Raw genomic sequence first — 17,752 nt, 5'->3', positions numbered from 1 at the left:
TACGTTTGTAGTTGTCCTTTCACAACTTTCATCTTAACACACCTTTCATTGCCCAAAAGTGGAAGAAAAGCAAAATGAATAAATAAATAGGTTATTGTGTCCCTGCGTTTTTCAATTTATCACCATGACCGAAAATTAATGTTTCACTGATGTAATGCATCACTATAATCATGTAAATTATTTTCCGTCATCATTGTGTGCTTAATCGTTCCTTAAAGCATATACTCTAACACTGTTGTCCGTAGTGTAATTGATCTTATTGTGTGAAAGTTCTGATGTAGGCAAAAGAATGGTTAAGAATAAATCTCAATTGATTGTTCGAAATTTAAAATATAATAACTCCGAGGTGACGCATATTAACTGTTCTTAGTTCGATGTCAAAGAACGATTTTTCCTATACATTAAAAAGGATTCCGGCCTCCATGGTAGAGTGGTTAGCACAGCTTGCTTAATGACCGGCCTTGGCATTGTGTTCGTTCGGTGTTTATTGTGAGTGTTGCTTCATTAAGTTCATCATTTCATCGACCATCCTCATCGTCGCGTTTTTTCAAAAGTGGCACCAGAAGCGAATTAAAATAAAGCAAATCAATCAATACAGTAGAACATAGGGTCTCCGGTTTCATAGAGCAGTATGCAAAGCACTCAGTCATGGAGGCCCTCAAAATTGAAATAATAATTGCAACAGAAAACCTGATAATAGAGTATTTTAAGAGTTTAGGCATATTAAAAATTCACGTCAACCAACAACAATTTCACCTGTATTGTGTGATATATGGTTCTGCCCTAACAATTGATTGATTGATTTCCTTTTATATCACTTCGCTTTTTGTGCCACTTTTGGCTAATTTGCAAAGATGGGGAAGAGTGATGATGTAATGAAATTGATGAATGGACACTCAGAAACATCCATGCCCAGGTGGGATTCAAACCCGGGACCGGTGGCCATCCACCGGCATGAGGAAATTGGGGAACTACAAATGAGTAGCGTGACGCGGTGACGGAAACCTACAACGACTGAAGGCTGCGCCACAGGTTATTATTATTATTATAAAAGAGAGAGAGAGAGAACGAACACAAAATCCTTCCACAAACTGCCAAGACTCCAACAGAAAGCTTGCTGGAAACAAGTTTGCATGCTGGCCTTGTCTGCTACTGCCCTCCCCCACTTTCTTTTCTACACAGGAGCAATGAAGAGTTTCCAACTCGCTTCTGAGTTGGTAGGAAAATGGAAGTACATTTCATTTGATTTCGTCTGTACTACTGGGATTTGAGCATATACCGATCGTTTTGCCTGTTTGAGCGTTACTCACTCGAGCAAAACAGCTGTGAATTCTGAACACTATCTAGTGTCATCAATGCAAAAAGCCCTCGATGCAGCACTCTAGTGGCAGTATACTGGTAAGTACATTTTCAGTAACCCTTACCAAACGAAATTCCACAGTATGTACTGATAAAGCACCACTTAATAACAGCACATGTGAACATAAAATATATGATTCAAATACCAAGATCATTTACAGACAAGAAAAAGAAACAATATCTCACCTGAATAAAAGGTACTATGGCCAGCAGAACCCATAGACTCACATTAAGTATACTGATACCTTCTATAGGCATTGTTTCATGGTCCACTATGTCATATTTCATCAGCCACACAATCCCTGATGCTGCCCAAACAATATTTAGAACGGTTAGAATACAAACGATAGGACCAAGATCCTTATTGTAATATTTTAATAGTTTTCTGAATTCCCCAATTTCCTTTTGGAAAAAAAAAGAGAAAGAAATAATATATTTTCTGACAGTTTTTCAATATATTTTAAATAGATATTTTCCTTCCTTCCAATCTTCTCAACACTGGTAACATTTCTCTTATCTATGTAGGGATTGCATTACCATCTTTTTTTAATATAGCAATGAAATGAAGTTTATTTCACGGATTATGTTATTTGATAATTCATTCAAGATAAATTACAAAAATACATTAGTTTTGCATTTTTGCAAATAAGAAAAAAAATATTAAAAAGACCAATGTTGTGATAAATTGGAAAGAAAACAAAAATGGCACTGTAATCATTGCAATGCAAATTGTGGATGAAATAAGCACTTTTAAAATTGCATTACAATATGATTTAAAGTAGCAGTTTTATCTAAAGAGGTGCAAGGGCCCACACCTTCTAAAAAGGAGGGGGGGCAGGGGAGCAAATTATTTAACTTTACTTAGCATTTTCTTAAGATTGTGACATTTTTGTCTGTTCAAAGAGGTTACAACACTGCCAGAAGATATTTAGGTAGCTTTTCCATTTCTACTGCTACATATATCCCGAAGCCATCACCGGTCTTGTAGGCTGCATGAATAGAATCCTTTTGTGGGATTGTGGTAATGTATATTTTGTATGCATTTGTACCTCCAGGCTAAAATAGTTAGCAACTTGTCTGTCTGGATTTGTACACTTCTGGCCTTTGTGCAATGGAGTAATAAGAGCATTCTCACAGATGAAGTAAAAATGCAGAATGTGTGTGTCTAGAAACATGCAACAGCAGTTCCAAGCGCTCTTTGAATAGCCTATCGGCCTTTGTTACTCTTTTGTTTATGTAGTGAAAAAAAATCTTCCATCATCAATATTGCTACCTTGCATGCTAGGTGAAAATACTACCACCCTTATGCCAAAGCCACATGCATGCAAAATTCATGATTTGCGAAAACAACACATAAAGCTCTAATTTTAATGACTTCAATGGAAAAAGTAAGTTTCAATCAAAATATAAGTTTTTGAAATATAATCCATGCTTTTGATGTGATAAACTATCCATTAACAACTTTAAAAAATACAGTTATGTAAAAACAAATAAAAATGCACATATGTGCCTTTGACATTACGATGATGACAGTGCTCTCTGAAGAATTTCTTTCCGAAAATGTCCCATGACAGGAACTGCTGATCTGGAAATATTCTGAAAGACTGATTTAACTCTTTGAATACGTAGGTTACTGGCACACTTGAAAAGTTAGTTTGCAGAACAGTGATTTTCTATTGGATTACAAGTAAAGATGATTGAAAGCATATGCTTGGGATAAACTAGCAGTTTGATAGAGTGAAGGCCTAAACATCACCATGTAATATAAGTGTTCCTGGTTACAATTGCAGTGGCTTGGATTACAGTTGAAATTGTAGATCTAGTCTTGAGTAGCCCTTGTGCATGAAATGGAATTTAAAAGATTTGTAATTTCATTTAGTTATTTAATACTGCTTCTCTAGCACTCTAGGTTAACGCAGATGAATGTTGAGCTGATTAAATAAATGAAGAAATAAATACAATCTTAGGAGTTTGGAAATAAAGATGCTATTGCAAAATAGTAGAAATAAACACTGGGGACAGAGAGTCTGAACTTCTCTTGTAAAACAAAAGGAAACTTACCTTCATCCATACAAGAGGATGTATCAAATGCTGCATGAGCTTATCTCTCAAGAAATGTAGGTGGGAAATTAATAGCTGGCCTTGTAGACAATAGCTAGTAATAATTGTGGCTTGCACCATATCATGCCACATTGTTGAAAAGACAAGCAACACCTTCATTGCCATTTTCAGAATTGCTGGGCTAGAAAGAAAAAGAAATTAAACAATACTCATACACACAAATAGGTTTTAACACCATGTGGTGAGCAGAACATGTTCAACTTACCTGTTAGGAAGTAAGATAAAACATAGAACACTTACAAATAAAACTTTTTTCATCAGCTTACTGTTGTTATATTAGTCAATTTGGATAAATGACACAATGAAAGTTCAACTTCCAACAAGAAGTGCCTTTTAAATTTGAATCAAGCACACTGAACATTTCTTTATTACTTGTCATATGACACGTAGCAGCAGAATCTACATACCAATTTTGTAAACTTAGATTTCCTTCACTTGCTTTAAAATAGGGATGGGCCGATACCGATAAAGTACAGATATGAAATTTACTGACACCAATAACAGATCCGATATAAAATTAAAAATGGTCCTTGAAGAACCTGAAAGGTTCATTGACCTCCTTAATAAATTGTTTCAAGGTGACTGCAGTGCAAAAGAAGTTGCATATTTAGACATTTACTTTTTTAGAAAGTAGAGCATGGAGATTATTCATAAAAATTACAAGAAAATTGCAAAATTTTGCACTAATTTATCAGATATTTATTGATATATCGGATCGGTAAAATAATCGGTAATTTTACAGATAAACCAATATGTCTATATCGGCCGATACCGATAGAGTAGCGATTAATCGGTCCCATCCCTACTTTAAAACATACATAATCACAAACATTTTTCTCTTCTTCATCACTATCTTGATCATGCTTCACATAACTTCTCACTTTGTTAACCTTATGAGCATTTCTTTGATATGCCTTGTACTTATCACAATTTAGTTTAAAATGACCTCATAATTTACAAAAGTAACACACCTTTGTTCTTTGAAGACATAATTTTTAATGCCACTTCCGATTTATCAATGCAAGTACCTTGCACTTCTTTTCTTCACTTATTTTAGTCTATTAGCTTACCTTTAACAAGTTCAAGTGTCAAGTCTTATTCAGGTCGAGTTTCTAGTGCTGTAACCAAGGTTTGGTAGGTGATCAGTAGACCGCACAGCAACATTGCAACCACTAAATGTTCTGCTAAAACTTTGCCTAAACCAGTAGGTTTATCCACAAGATTCAGCATCAAGTTGATATGTTTTTCCATATCACCTCTTTCATCCAGTAGCATTTGACATAGTTTCTTCAGTAGAAACAGTTATTGGTCAGTGACAATTTTTCATGATATTTCTTGAAAGCTTCCCAGCAACCTCAAACTGATTCAAGTCGACGCACATGCACGAGTTGATTATCTTAATCCATTCTGTGACTGGTTCCGTTGGTTTCTCACTAGTCATGACATCCCACAAATCTTCCTTTATTAATAGCAGTCTACCTTGTACTTCCAAGTCTGATAGTTGCTATTATTTAACTTTGGAATCCCAAACTTCACAGTGTCTGCCATTTCATGTAGATTCGTAATCCACTACAAGGCTTACGTGTGCTTTCCAAAACTAAATCCGAACTTCACACACATTATATACATGACTGGGCCCATAACCTGTTGTTATATTAGTCTATTTGGTTAAAATGACACAATGACAGTTCACCTTCCTATGAGAAGTGCCTTTAATTTGCACACACATATCATTTCATACTATGCGTATCGGCGCATACGCTGTTCTGGAGGAAGACAAGATACACAGACTATTGATTGCTACAAAAAAAACTGTCTGGTCACAGACTAACTAACCATTGTACACGTAGTGTTTCATCACTTGACTTTATGTGTTGTTGCTATATACTAGGGATGGGACCGATTAATCGGTACTCTATCGGTATCGGCCGATATAGGCATAATGGTGTATTTGTTTATCGGTAAAATTACCGATTATTTTACAGATCCGATATATTGATAAATATCTTATAATTTAGTGCAAAATTCTGCCATTTTGTTGTAATTTTTATGGATAATCTCCATGCCCTTCTTTCTAAAAAGGTAAATGTGTAAATATTCAACTTATTTTGCACTGCAGTCACCTTGAAACACACATTTATTAAGGAGATCAATGATCATTTCAGGTTCTTCAAGGACCATTTCTAATTTTATATTGGATCGGTAGAATATCGGTTATCGGTATCGGCAAATTTTATATCGGTACTTTATCGGTATCGGCCAAAATTTCATATCGGCCCATCCCTACTATATACCAATACTTACCACATGCATTGTCAAGAATAAAATGAACTTAGAAACAGGTGGGGGGGAGCAAAGTATACTGGTTGAAAGTGGAAGTAAGCCTCACAGCAGATGACCCAATCTCATGATGTACTGGAAGAGTCTCACTGTTGCCAGACATTCCTCAAGTCTATTTATTTTTGTATATATGACGTATGGCTGATACCTATGAAAAACTAAACTTCCACACTCATCACTAGTTACCTTATTTAGGCATACACCAGAATAGTTAAATTTTCTCAACATTTATACTTTCTCCATTTTAAGTTTTTTTGCACTTTGGTCTGTTGAAAAATGTAAAATCGAGGTCCTACTGCATTTCTTGTAAGTACTTTTTACCCTTCAGATTTCTGTCCTTCCAAGTCTTAAGGAAAGGTTTCAAAGATGCACCGTTCCATTAATTATTTTACTTTTTAGACTTTCATGAACAAAAAACAAGTGCAAAACTCTGTACAGATGAAAATGAAAAAAAAAACCTGGTGTGGCAGGATATCATATCATTTAGCTCATCCAAGTGCCTTGCAAGAAATGGTTGTACACCCGTTCAAGTATTCATTTATAAATAATAAATCCCATGGCGCAACAGCCAGTGAAGGCCAGGGCCTACTTACCGACTGGCGGCCTCACTTCCACCTGAGATCATCCAACCAGTTACAGGGTGGCATGTGGTCAGCACGACGAACCCCCAGTCATTGTTGGAGGTATTCATGACCGGGTTACGCTACTCATTCGTAGCTCCCCAATTTCCTCACAATGGTGATTACACACGTCGAAATAGGAGTAAAGTTGTTAGCTTCCCCGAGAATACTTGAACCTGCGTGCATCCTGTAGCCCAAAGCATGATGCCTTATACGTTATACCGCACAGCCACAGTGCGGGACAAGTAGTAATTTATGCAGATTAGAATTATGGACTTGGATGCTACTCTAATGTAACTCAGAGTGTTACAGAGGTAAACATACCATTTGAGATCTGCAGTAACGATTTGCCATATTATGGCTTTATTGTTACAGCACAAAATATCTGTTATGTCAAATCCATGGCTGAGCGTAGTCAGTGAAGGTTCTCAGGTTCAATCAGGACATGGTTATTTTACTGTTTGGTCTTTCATCCATCCTCAAATGTGAAAAACCTAAGAAGAGGTAGAAAAGCAATGTTAAGTACCAAAAATATAAATAGAAAAAACAACAACACTAAATCATATTGAGTTTACCTTCCATCGATCCACTGGAACACAATTGCTCCCTGTGCCATCATCATGCTAACAGAGACAAGTGACAAGGCCATCCACAGTAGACCAATTCCAACTGAAATCCACAACGTTCGAACAAGCCACTTTTGGCTGACTGACACACTGCAAGGTTGGCATGACTGAAGAAACACCTGCAATCAAAAGTAGGATTAAATCATTATATTAGTAACCTGGTTAGAAAAGTATTTGTATGGTGAAAATCAAAATATTTTTATACACAATCAAATGTGCCAATACATCAAATGTTCCAAAGACTGGATATAGATCAAGCTGTTCTTTCATGCTATGCTCAAGTTTGCTCAGGTAGTCATGGATTGTGCCAGGATACACCACTACCACATGCATTTTTCATGGTCCAACATATTTATTTCCTATTCATGGCTTTAATCTCTCATCAATGACAACTTAGTAGCAACTCTGTGCGTAAAGACAGCCAGGGCATGGTTATGATTCCCTGCTATGCCCAAGATAAAGAACGAGTGGAACTCTGCCCCTACAAAACCTTACATTAAGGACATGCTGAAATGCTCAGGGAACAAAAACATAACAACATTAATTAGTATATTATTTGTGAAAGAAGTGGTCTGAGGACAACCACAAAATTTCTGGAATTACCGTATTTGCCGGTGAATAAGATGCACTCTCTTTTTTGTGCACCATTTTGAGGAAAAAGCTTTATCATAGATTTTTTAATTTACAGAATTTCACATATAAAGTAATATGGAGGTCTACTTTTGACAAATAACTTACCTAATCTGACTAGGAAAGTATAAATTTTAATCTTCTTCATAAAAACCCAGACATTCACCTCCAGTACTGAATGAAGGGTCACTTGAAACCTCTTCTCAGTCCGAATCTGAGTTCTCATACAAAATTGTCCTCTGTAACATCAAGTGCATTACTAATGCCACACTTCGTAAATGATTTAACCACTGTCTTAGTTTTCACAGCATCCCATGAAGCTTTGACACATTCACGAACTTGAACTCTTCCTTCCTCCTGATGGTGTAATCTCAGTATCGGCTTATAAGACCCACCTTGCTTTTCAGGCCTATTTTTAAAGGAAAAAGTGCATATTATATGCTGACAAATAAGGTAATCAATGTTGCATATTTTCTAAACCTCATAAGACACCTAAATCCTCACAAAAATGTTAACCAACAAAAATATATATATTCCATTTGGTACTTACACGTTCCATTAAATTCTGCAATTGCTCGCTTTCTTTCACACGAAAAACAAATAATGCATATACATAGGCAGAGAAATGCAAAACAGAGGGCATTATATAACTGAATACAATATTTCCATAGCAGACACGCTGCCTTTCAGTTTCATCCTTAAACAGCAATAGTGGCTCCATTCTATAATAAAATCCACGATCCCTCCTGAAATAACAATAAAGATTCGTCAGAACTTTAGACATTATTAATGCATAAATTACTGCACAACATTATACATTATCTGCATTCACAAATTGCAGTCAGGGATGATGACTACGGGAAGCAGTGGAAAGTATGGGATCAATTTTAGTGACTTTTTTATTGTGCTGTTTTTTGATGTGTATTGTGTTTGAACAAATTTTCATTACTTTCTCCAGCAGCTTTCTAGTATCCTCCAAAATGAGTTACGAAAACAAAAACAATTAACATTGCCGAGTTTGTATTTTTGTTATTTTGCATTGAATTTCTGCAACTTTTGGCTAATCACGACCATAAGATTGAGTAGTTTAGATGAAATTGATGAAGGGACAGCCACAAAGAACCTGAACTCAAACCTGGGAACTTTTGTGGTGGGATCAAAAGTTGATTACTTAACAACACTAGGTCACCAAGCCAGCATCACAAATTCCAGTAATCAAAACCGAAAATACAGACATTACTTAATGATCACCCCCAACACACCAAAAAAGCCATACCATTCTCCTTAGCCCTTAGAGGCCAACGCCTGAACTCATCCCCCTCATCCTGCCAAAACTACAACCTACGCCTGCACCATGCCCTAATCAACCAGGGCTACCCCTCCACCCTCACCAACAAACAAATAACCAGAGCCACGTCTCGCACCCGTGCCATGCAACCCAAAACCAACTCTCCCACTCTGATCACCCAATACCACCCTCACCTCCTTAAAATTAAACATACCATCCACTCCCTCCTTCCCATCCTCCACAGTGAACCCGTCACCAGATACATCTTTCGGGAAAAACCGAGGGTCGTTCTCAGATGCCCATCCAACCTCAAGAACATCTTGGTTCATAATACACCCACCGCTTTTATCCCACCACCCCCAGCCCACAAGTGCAACAAACCCAGATGCAAGACCTGCCCCATACTTATCACCTCCCCCACCCTCCAGACCCCAACTGCAGCTGGTGAATTCACCCTTCACCCTAAGGGTACCAGCCACTCCTCCAACCTAATATACACCCTCATCTGTCAAATCTATGGTTACTTCTACCTGGGTGAAACCTCTACCCCCCTGAACCTCCGCATCAATAACCAGAGCTTCCACCCAAAACTCCAACTTCACCATCGTCACCCACACCACCTTCAACAACTGTTTCCATGTAGCCATAATACACCTATTACCCCAGCACACTGACACCTCCACCCGCAGGTGATGGGAAAGGGCCTACATTTCAGGAATGCACACCACCATACCCCAGACTCAACCTAGCCACCCAATAAGTATTTGTCCAATCCCCCCCAACCACCATCCATCCCACAGTAAACACTGGTGAAAAGATCTTTTCGCACAACCCCTGCTCTATCACTTGTTTCTGGCACCACTGTGCTGACGGACGCTGGCGTCAGTATTTTGTACTCCATACTTTCTACCTACTGTGAAAATGAGGTCATGGCCTCAAAATATCAAACTTTTCTTCAATTGTGGTGTTTATTGTCTCCTATGCCATTTTTATATATAAAAAATAAAATAACTTTTGTTGATTTTACTGACAATTTTTCACCTCGGAATGGATAGCTAACCTAATCTGGAGTGGACCTAAAGTTTAGATAAGTCTGATCAACAAAAATATCAACAACAAATGAAAACCTAGGTACTCTAGATAGAATTTTTAAATATTTATAAATACTTCTGCTTCTTCCACAGAATTGTAACAAATTTTGAAATACAAGATCCAAATATATGTTATAGGCATTCATGTTAAAAAAAAAATATACCTACCGAAAGCATGCCATATACTGCAACAAATAACCAGATACAATGATAATCAGGACAAGCACTAAATATACACTGTTGAGAAATCCTAGGCAGGAACCTGGTTCTGGAGAATACAATGTCAACGGCCTTAACCCCATAACAGCCATTAGACGAAGATATGGTACTAAAATCTTTCTTTTACAAGAATGCAAGAGAGCAGCTGTGCTGACACTTTCCCGGTCTGGCTCCTCTGTGATCTCACCAATCTAAAAGTTAATAAATAAAATGAAATGAAAATCAATGTATTTTTTGTACAGAAAATTATCACAGATGTAACTTCAACCGTTGAAGTATCTTTTATAGCATGAAATATGTTTCAGCAAATTGACATTAAGAACACAGATGAACATTTGCAGATTTTGACAAACATAATACATGGTTTTATAACACACTGTCATGCCCACAGATGAAAAAATGTAAAAATTAAATTTTGGATGCATGTAAAAATATGACAACATAAAAAACACTATGAACAGTCAAGAACAGTAGATCCAAATTTATAGGCATTCACGTTAAAAAAATATACCTACCAAAAGCTGTTAGTCTTTCAAATGGAGCTGCTCAGGGAAATATAATTTCAGATGGCAGCACATAGTTTGTACCCACGAACTTGTGATAGGCAACTGTTCTTCCAGAGGATTTTGATGCTGCATGTTCAGTTATTTCATTGAACATTCACATGAGAAATAGCATTTGAACATGATAGTAGAATTAAAAATATTTTAAAAATTGAATAAAAAGACAAGAACATCAATGACACTGAAGATATCAGAGTGAATAAGAAGGAAACATTAATATTTGCAAAGTATTTAATAATACCACTTGAGATTTTCAGCTGCGAATGACCCACATAATACCAAGTCCATGTTTTGCATACAGAATGTTTATAATCATAGATATAAAAAAATGGAAAATTTTATTATTACTAAATTACTGACTGTTTATTGGATGAGTAAAATTATAGGTAGGATGCGAACTTTTCATTTTAACAATAACACCGAAAAGTTAAGGAAAGCAAAATAAAGTGTTTACAATGTATTTGTGTAGGTAAAGGAGGCAAGTTTTTGGTGTTTTGGAGTCGCAAATTATGCCATTTTTCAGAGTAACGTGAAATATGCAACGTAAACTGGGATAACACTTTTTCTGTTCAAAAAGAACTACCTGAAGCGTTATGAGATTTGTCGTTTATAGTTTAGATGGTGATAGTTCGATTCAAAAGAGATTGTCACGCTTCACTTATTGCAGTTTAGCACAAACATGACTGTCAGTGTTTAAGCTCATTCTGAAATAGAATTCGCTCGGTAAGGGATCTTCCCAGAAGGGAAACTTCGTAGGAATGGGAACATTTTCAGGTAGAAGTAGTACCTGTTATGTTTCAGGGGGTGGGGGAACACAAAACAGAATTTTGAAGTCTCAGAGGGATATCTTAGCATTGTTAGGGAAGTGTGATGTGTACGATCGTTTTCAAGAATTTGGGTGTTTTTATTCAATAAACATTTCATATTTAGTGGCTGATGGATGAAATAGTTTTCCAAAGGAAAGAATTTGGTAATTCCTCACGAAGGCAAGACATAATTATTTTGTCATTAAAACTAAAATTTCTCTCAATTTTCCAGAACTAAAACAATGTGAAAATCTTAAGCATAGAAGGAACAGTACAAATGACAACAATTTTAAATTAATAACACTAAATTTTGCCTTAAACCACGAAAAATAACATCGAATTGCAGTAAAACTTCACGTTCCTAATTATAGATATTATAGGTAATTCTATTAATATGTCCATATTGGCTTTTTTATCTGTCCCAAGTTTATACTACTGAAATCAACCAATGAAAAAGCTACAAACTTAATGGTTTTTGATTGATTAGTTTTATTATACTTCACATTTCTGCCACTTTTGACTAATCATGAAAGTGAGGATGAATGGTAATAGATGAAATTAATGAGAAGACAATCATAAACACACATGGACAGGACACAACACAAGCATCACAGAGGATATAATGGCTGTGAGTCCTGATGTTCGAGCCCCATTAGTCTGCAAGAATGCATTCCAGGGTGTACTATGTGGAAAAGAGGTTGACATTTATTTGTCTTCAACAGTGTATGTATGTTTTACAGTCTGAAAATTTACATCCACAATCACAACTGTTGCAGAGTGGGATCTCATTAAAGAAACCCGGGAGAACTTTCAATATGATTATTAGGGCCTGAATTTTTATGTAATCGCATACTTTTCTTCTGTATGTAGCCAAGCAAAAATGAAAAATGCCAATGAATTACATTATTGGGAAAGATATACAGTATATGATTTTTAGGTTACTATTTTGAGATATTATATTTTTTCAGTTGTTAGTCCATATTTTCAAATAAAAAGCTGTAATTGTTTCATTTGTCTAATTTTCATTGAGTAATGCAGACATATATTTTTGGAACAAACAATCAAAATATTATTTCTCTAAAATTCAGTAATTTGTATCTGCTTGTGACAGACCTGCTACCTTATTTTTACTTAAACTCTTATAAGCCATGAAAAAATATCTCAAAAAGCAAGGCTCCCTGTGTACTTTGTTCTTCACTACTACCACTTTTCTCTTCTGATTCTGGGAACAGTAACTGCAGGTCAGATGTTCAAGTACTGTCCCTTGAGGAATTTCTAAGAAATACACACACACACACAAAATCTCTATTTTTGCATGTGTTTTGGCTACATAAAAATCATGTTCCTTATGATCACCTAGCTCATTACCATTAGCACCCTACTTACATCAATACTACTGCCACTTATAGCATCTGAAGGCAGAGCATCATTGTATAATGGAGTTTCACTCATGATGCCATCACTATCTGGAGATCCATTATCGTCGTCCGTCATTCTGCAACTCCTAGCTCATTACTCTGCAGCAGCTCTCTCTTGGCAAACCTGTAAGTAGGTTAATATTTTTCATTTTCCCATAAAAATTCTCTCGTGTATAAATGAAAAAAATGGCACAAAACTAACTATTGGTAAAGAAAACTATAAACTAGACTGAAGATTCGTATGCATTAACAATATGAAAAATAAAAATTAAAATGAACAGGAATTCTGAAAAAAATTACAGCTATCTCGCACATTAGAAAGAAAAAGTAAAACGGACACACAAACAAGATGTAATATGCAAAGTTACCAATTTTTACTGAAAATGTCGTATCAAAACCACTTGCAACATTTAATTAAGAGACAAGATTTATACCTCTATCATTACATAACATAACAGGAGTGATTCTTATGTTGGGCACTTTATATATGGTTCTTTATTTTGTAAAGAAAATTAGGTAAATACGTATTCTTGCCTATTTTTACAAAATATTACAAAGATGACTTTTCCATCAATAAAACAGCCACGCTGTCCAATGAATTAAGCATCTATTCTGGAGGGTCAACAATGTGGTTCCCTTCCTTGACTCCCACCCTCCAACAAACAGGAGAAACATTTTCAATCAACAGTCACCCCAAATATTACATGTAAACTGCATATTTAAGTGTAAATGAAATGTGATGTTCCTAACAAAATATTCTACTCTCCTTCCTATCCCCTCTACCTGTCTATTCATTTTTTTTTATGGAGTTGTTGCTTGTGGTCAGTCCTAGACTAAACAACACCACAACAGGCCTTGAAGGGCCTGACAGTTAGGTTCTCATAGGGTGACAGGTTGTCATCTCATAAAATCTCGTTGCCCCTGTTTTCTGGTTTCCAATGTACTCAGTCCTCTTTCGTGATTCCAAAGGGCACTTTTCTTCAGTCACTTTGGAAGTTGAGAACAAAACATGTACATAAATAACAGAAATGGTACACAAAAATCCAGTCCTAGAATGGCAAGGTTTATGTCTTGTCATGTCATCCAGCAAGACGCATTCCTCTCCATGACTCGACTTGTAGTAGAGTGAGGTTGACTCGGTGACTTTGATTTCATCCACACAATGGTTGGTGGCAATGGAGTTAATTGAGGAGATGTGTCTTTGACTAGTTATACAAACTAGTTCCCAATTTGAAAAACCTTATATTTAGCTAAAAGAAGTAAGAATCCTGCTAAATCCCCAAAAATATGCACATTAAATGCAAAATAAAAATCGGCATATAATGAAAGCATTCCGGTCCCTCATCCATTTTTGGAATGTAAGATGTGTAGTGTTGTTGGACTTTTCTTCACATTGTGGTAGGGTGACCAGATTTTATGAGTCGAAAAGCAGGACATCTGTGGATGCGGACAGGGGGTATTGCAGCTGCAGAGCACTGGAGCAAGTGTCCCTCCCACCCCCCTCTTTGGCAAAGGAAAGGCCATGCTGCTTACTTGTCTCCTGAAATGTTAAACAATTCTCGTTAATCTGTTTTCTTCTTGATTTGATTTTTGTTGTTTAACATCGCCTTCTGCTCACATTTGGCTAATTGCATCAATGAATATGAGCGATGATATGATTATATTCATGAATGGACACTCGCAAAGAACATCCATGCCCAGGTTGGGATTCGACCCCAGGATCCCTGGCATCCTAGTGTTCAACCACTTCGCCACGGAGATCTTCCCTTCTTACAAATTTCCCTTTTCATTTCTCTCTTTTTCGTTCCTCCTCTTGCTTATCTTTGTAATTTTACAGATTAATCTTCCTATCTCCCTCGTTCTTACTGTTTTTTTGTGTGTATGTCTCCTTACTTTTTTACCAAAAAATAATATTAAAGAGTATTAATCAATACTGAGAATATATTTGTCTCTTGCCGCAGCTGTAGTAATCATCTCGTCAATGCATCAAACATGCAAATCCCTATATTCAATTTATCAAAGTGCCCCTTCATATACTTTAAGTCATCACTCAGTACCTTGCATATCACATCATGAACAGACTGCATGCAATATCTTCTTCTAAGATATATATATATAATCTTTACAGTAAGAATAACACATTGGTTTCGTGCGTGTTACTCACTATCTATAAACAAAAATACGTTAGAGTATTCAAATTGGTCTACTTACGCAAGTGAGTATGTATTCTTACGTGGACGACGTTTCGGAAGCTTTACTGCTTCCTTCCTCAGGTTGTCGTTTTCAGCTCGGAATATCAAGCCATGTCAGAGAAGTGTCATGTAAGGATACTGGGTGAAAGGTTCGGGTTAAAAACACTTCATAGTGCTTGACCTATACAGAATTAAAACCACTTTGCTAAAAACCCCTTAAAACTCACATTAAAACATATAAAAACCACCGCTACGGTAAACTAGAGTGGCCGTTGAGAGTCTAAACTCCCTGTCAAGGTGAAGCGAGCGGGCAGATGGCGCCGCGCAGCGGAGTGGTACTTCCCCTCCCACGAGAGATCCCTCCCCTCTCTTTTTCTTCCCCTCGTCACCAATCCAAGGAAAATTCCCGTTCCACCTCGGCTGCTTTCCTTACTTCCGATGTGACATGGAAGCCCATCGGGGCCCTTTTATTATTCAAATTGTCCCACTTTTTAAAAAAGCTAATCCATACGTCATCTAAATTGCCATCGTCCCGGTTCAGTTTATTTCTGTTTCCCGCGCATATCAATGCCGTTTCGTACACGTTCCTATCTAATTTACTATTACTTTTTTTGATAACCTCTCTTTTTATTATTTTATGCCCACTGTTTATTATATGCTCTGCAAGCCCCGTTTTCGGATCCCTTTCTTTGATGTTCTTATCATGTTCGCCCCATCTAATACGCATGCTCCGGCCGGTTTGTCCAATATATTCCATCCCGCAATTGCATTCAATCCTATACACCCCTTTTTGTTCATCAGGGTTATCTCGAATTTTTACCCCCCTCTTATAATCTGTGAAATGCTTTTCAATATTTCTAGGTGCTCTCGTCCCGCATTTCACACCATACTTTTTCACTGTTTTTTCAATTTTCTCGGTGAGCCCTTTACAGTACGGTATTTTTATCCAACCCTCCCTCCTCTTTTTCCTCCTTTTCTAATCTGCTATCAGAAACGGGGTTCCCCTTTGAAATATAGTAAAGTTAACTATGTTGGGATACCGTACTGTAAAGGGCTCACCGAGAAAATTGAAAAAACAGTGAAAAAGTATGGTGTGAAATGCGGGACGAGAGCACCTAGAAATATTGAAAAGCATTTCACAGATTATAAGAGGGGGGTAAAAATTCGAGATAACCCTGATGAACAAAAAGGGGTGTATAGGATTGAATGCAATTGCGGGATGGAATATATTGGACAAACCGGCCGGAGCATGCGTATTAGATGGGGCGAACATGATAAGAACATCAAAGAAAGGGATCCGAAAACGGGGCTTGCAGAGCATATAATAAACAGTGGGCATAAAATAATAAAAAGAGAGGTTATCAAAAAAAGTAATAGTAAATTAGATAGGAACGTGTACGAAACGGCATTGATATGCGCGGGAAACAGAAATAAACTGAACCGGGACGATGGCAATTTAGATGACGTATGGATTAGCTTTTTTAAAAAGTGGGACAATTTGAATAATAAAAGGGCCCCGATGGGCTTCCATGTCACATCGGAAGTAAGGAAAGCAGCCGAGGTGGAACGGGAATTTTCCTTGGATTGGTGACGAGGGGAAGAAAAAGAGAGGGGAGGGATCTCTCGTGGGAGGGGAAGTACCACTCCGCTGCGCGGCGCCATCTGCCCGCTCGCTTCACCTTGACAGGGAGTTTAGACTCTCAACGGCCACTCTAGTTTACCGTAGCGGTGGTTTTTATATGTTTTAATGTGAGTTTTAAGGGGTTTTTAGCAAAGTGGTTTTAATTCTGTATAGGTCAAGCACTATGAAGTGTTTTTAACCCGAACCTTTCACCCAGTATCCTTACATGACACTTCTCTGACATGGCTTGATATTCCGAGCTGAAAACGACAACCTGAGGAAGGAAGCAGTAAAGCTTCCGAAACGTCGTCCACGTAAGAATACATACTCACTTGCGTAAGTAGACCAATTTGAATACTCTAACGTATTTTTGTTTATAGTAAGAATAAGGTTGCAAGCGAAGCGAGCATGGGAATTTTTAGATCTACAAGTATTTCTTTGTAAACTAATGATACTATTAATTTAAAAGGAACTAACAGTTGCACAGAGGTAAACAATTAGTCTGGATGTCTTGCAGCACATTTCGAAGGACGGTATTGAAAAATAGGACATATTTGGTTTTTTGGAGTAGCATCGCAGACTGCAGGACATGACCCTCAAAAAATGGACTGTCCTGCGAAAATCAGGATATGTGGTTACTCTATATTGTGGAAACTCTTATTAGAGTGCATCATCAGTGTTGGGATGCTGTTACTGATACGGTCCAGGTATTAAGCGTATGGCTACAAGGTATGGTCTTCATGGCCAGAAGAAGAGGAATCATAAGCAGATGTATTCTGTGTAATTCTTGCTATATCATGGGTACAATGTATTTGAATGTTTCGGACATAACGTCCAGTTTATATTAAATATGTTAAT

General features: G+C 37.0%; 1 protein-coding gene across 1 annotated transcript in view; it reads right to left on the bottom strand.

The window, feature by feature from the left end:
- The window catches only part of GrlHz (Gustatory receptor-like Holozoa), a 38,561-nt gene that overhangs the window by 3,292 nt on the left and 17,517 nt on the right, over nt 1–17,752 (bottom strand). The window contains exons 2-7 of the mRNA XM_083138403.1: nt 13,050–13,205; nt 10,244–10,485; nt 8,247–8,442; nt 7,016–7,185; nt 3,421–3,601; nt 1,546–1,761 (exon numbers count right to left, since the gene is read on the bottom strand). Of these exons, the coding sequence (XP_082994529.1) occupies nt 1,546–1,761; nt 3,421–3,601; nt 7,016–7,185; nt 8,247–8,442; nt 10,244–10,485; nt 13,050–13,157 (1,113 nt within the window). The 5' untranslated portion in view covers nt 13,158–13,205. The remainder of the gene's footprint in view (nt 1–1,545; nt 1,762–3,420; nt 3,602–7,015; nt 7,186–8,246; nt 8,443–10,243; nt 10,486–13,049; nt 13,206–17,752) is intronic.

The sequence above is a fragment of the Lepisma saccharinum genome, chromosome 1, assembly GCF_977018435.1.
Source record: "Lepisma saccharinum chromosome 1, izLepSacc3.1, whole genome shotgun sequence".
Classification (NCBI taxonomy): Eukaryota; Metazoa; Arthropoda; class Insecta; order Zygentoma; family Lepismatidae; genus Lepisma; species Lepisma saccharinum.
The sequence above is the reverse complement of the archived record's forward strand: the minus strand, read 5'-3'. Positions and strand labels throughout refer to the sequence as shown.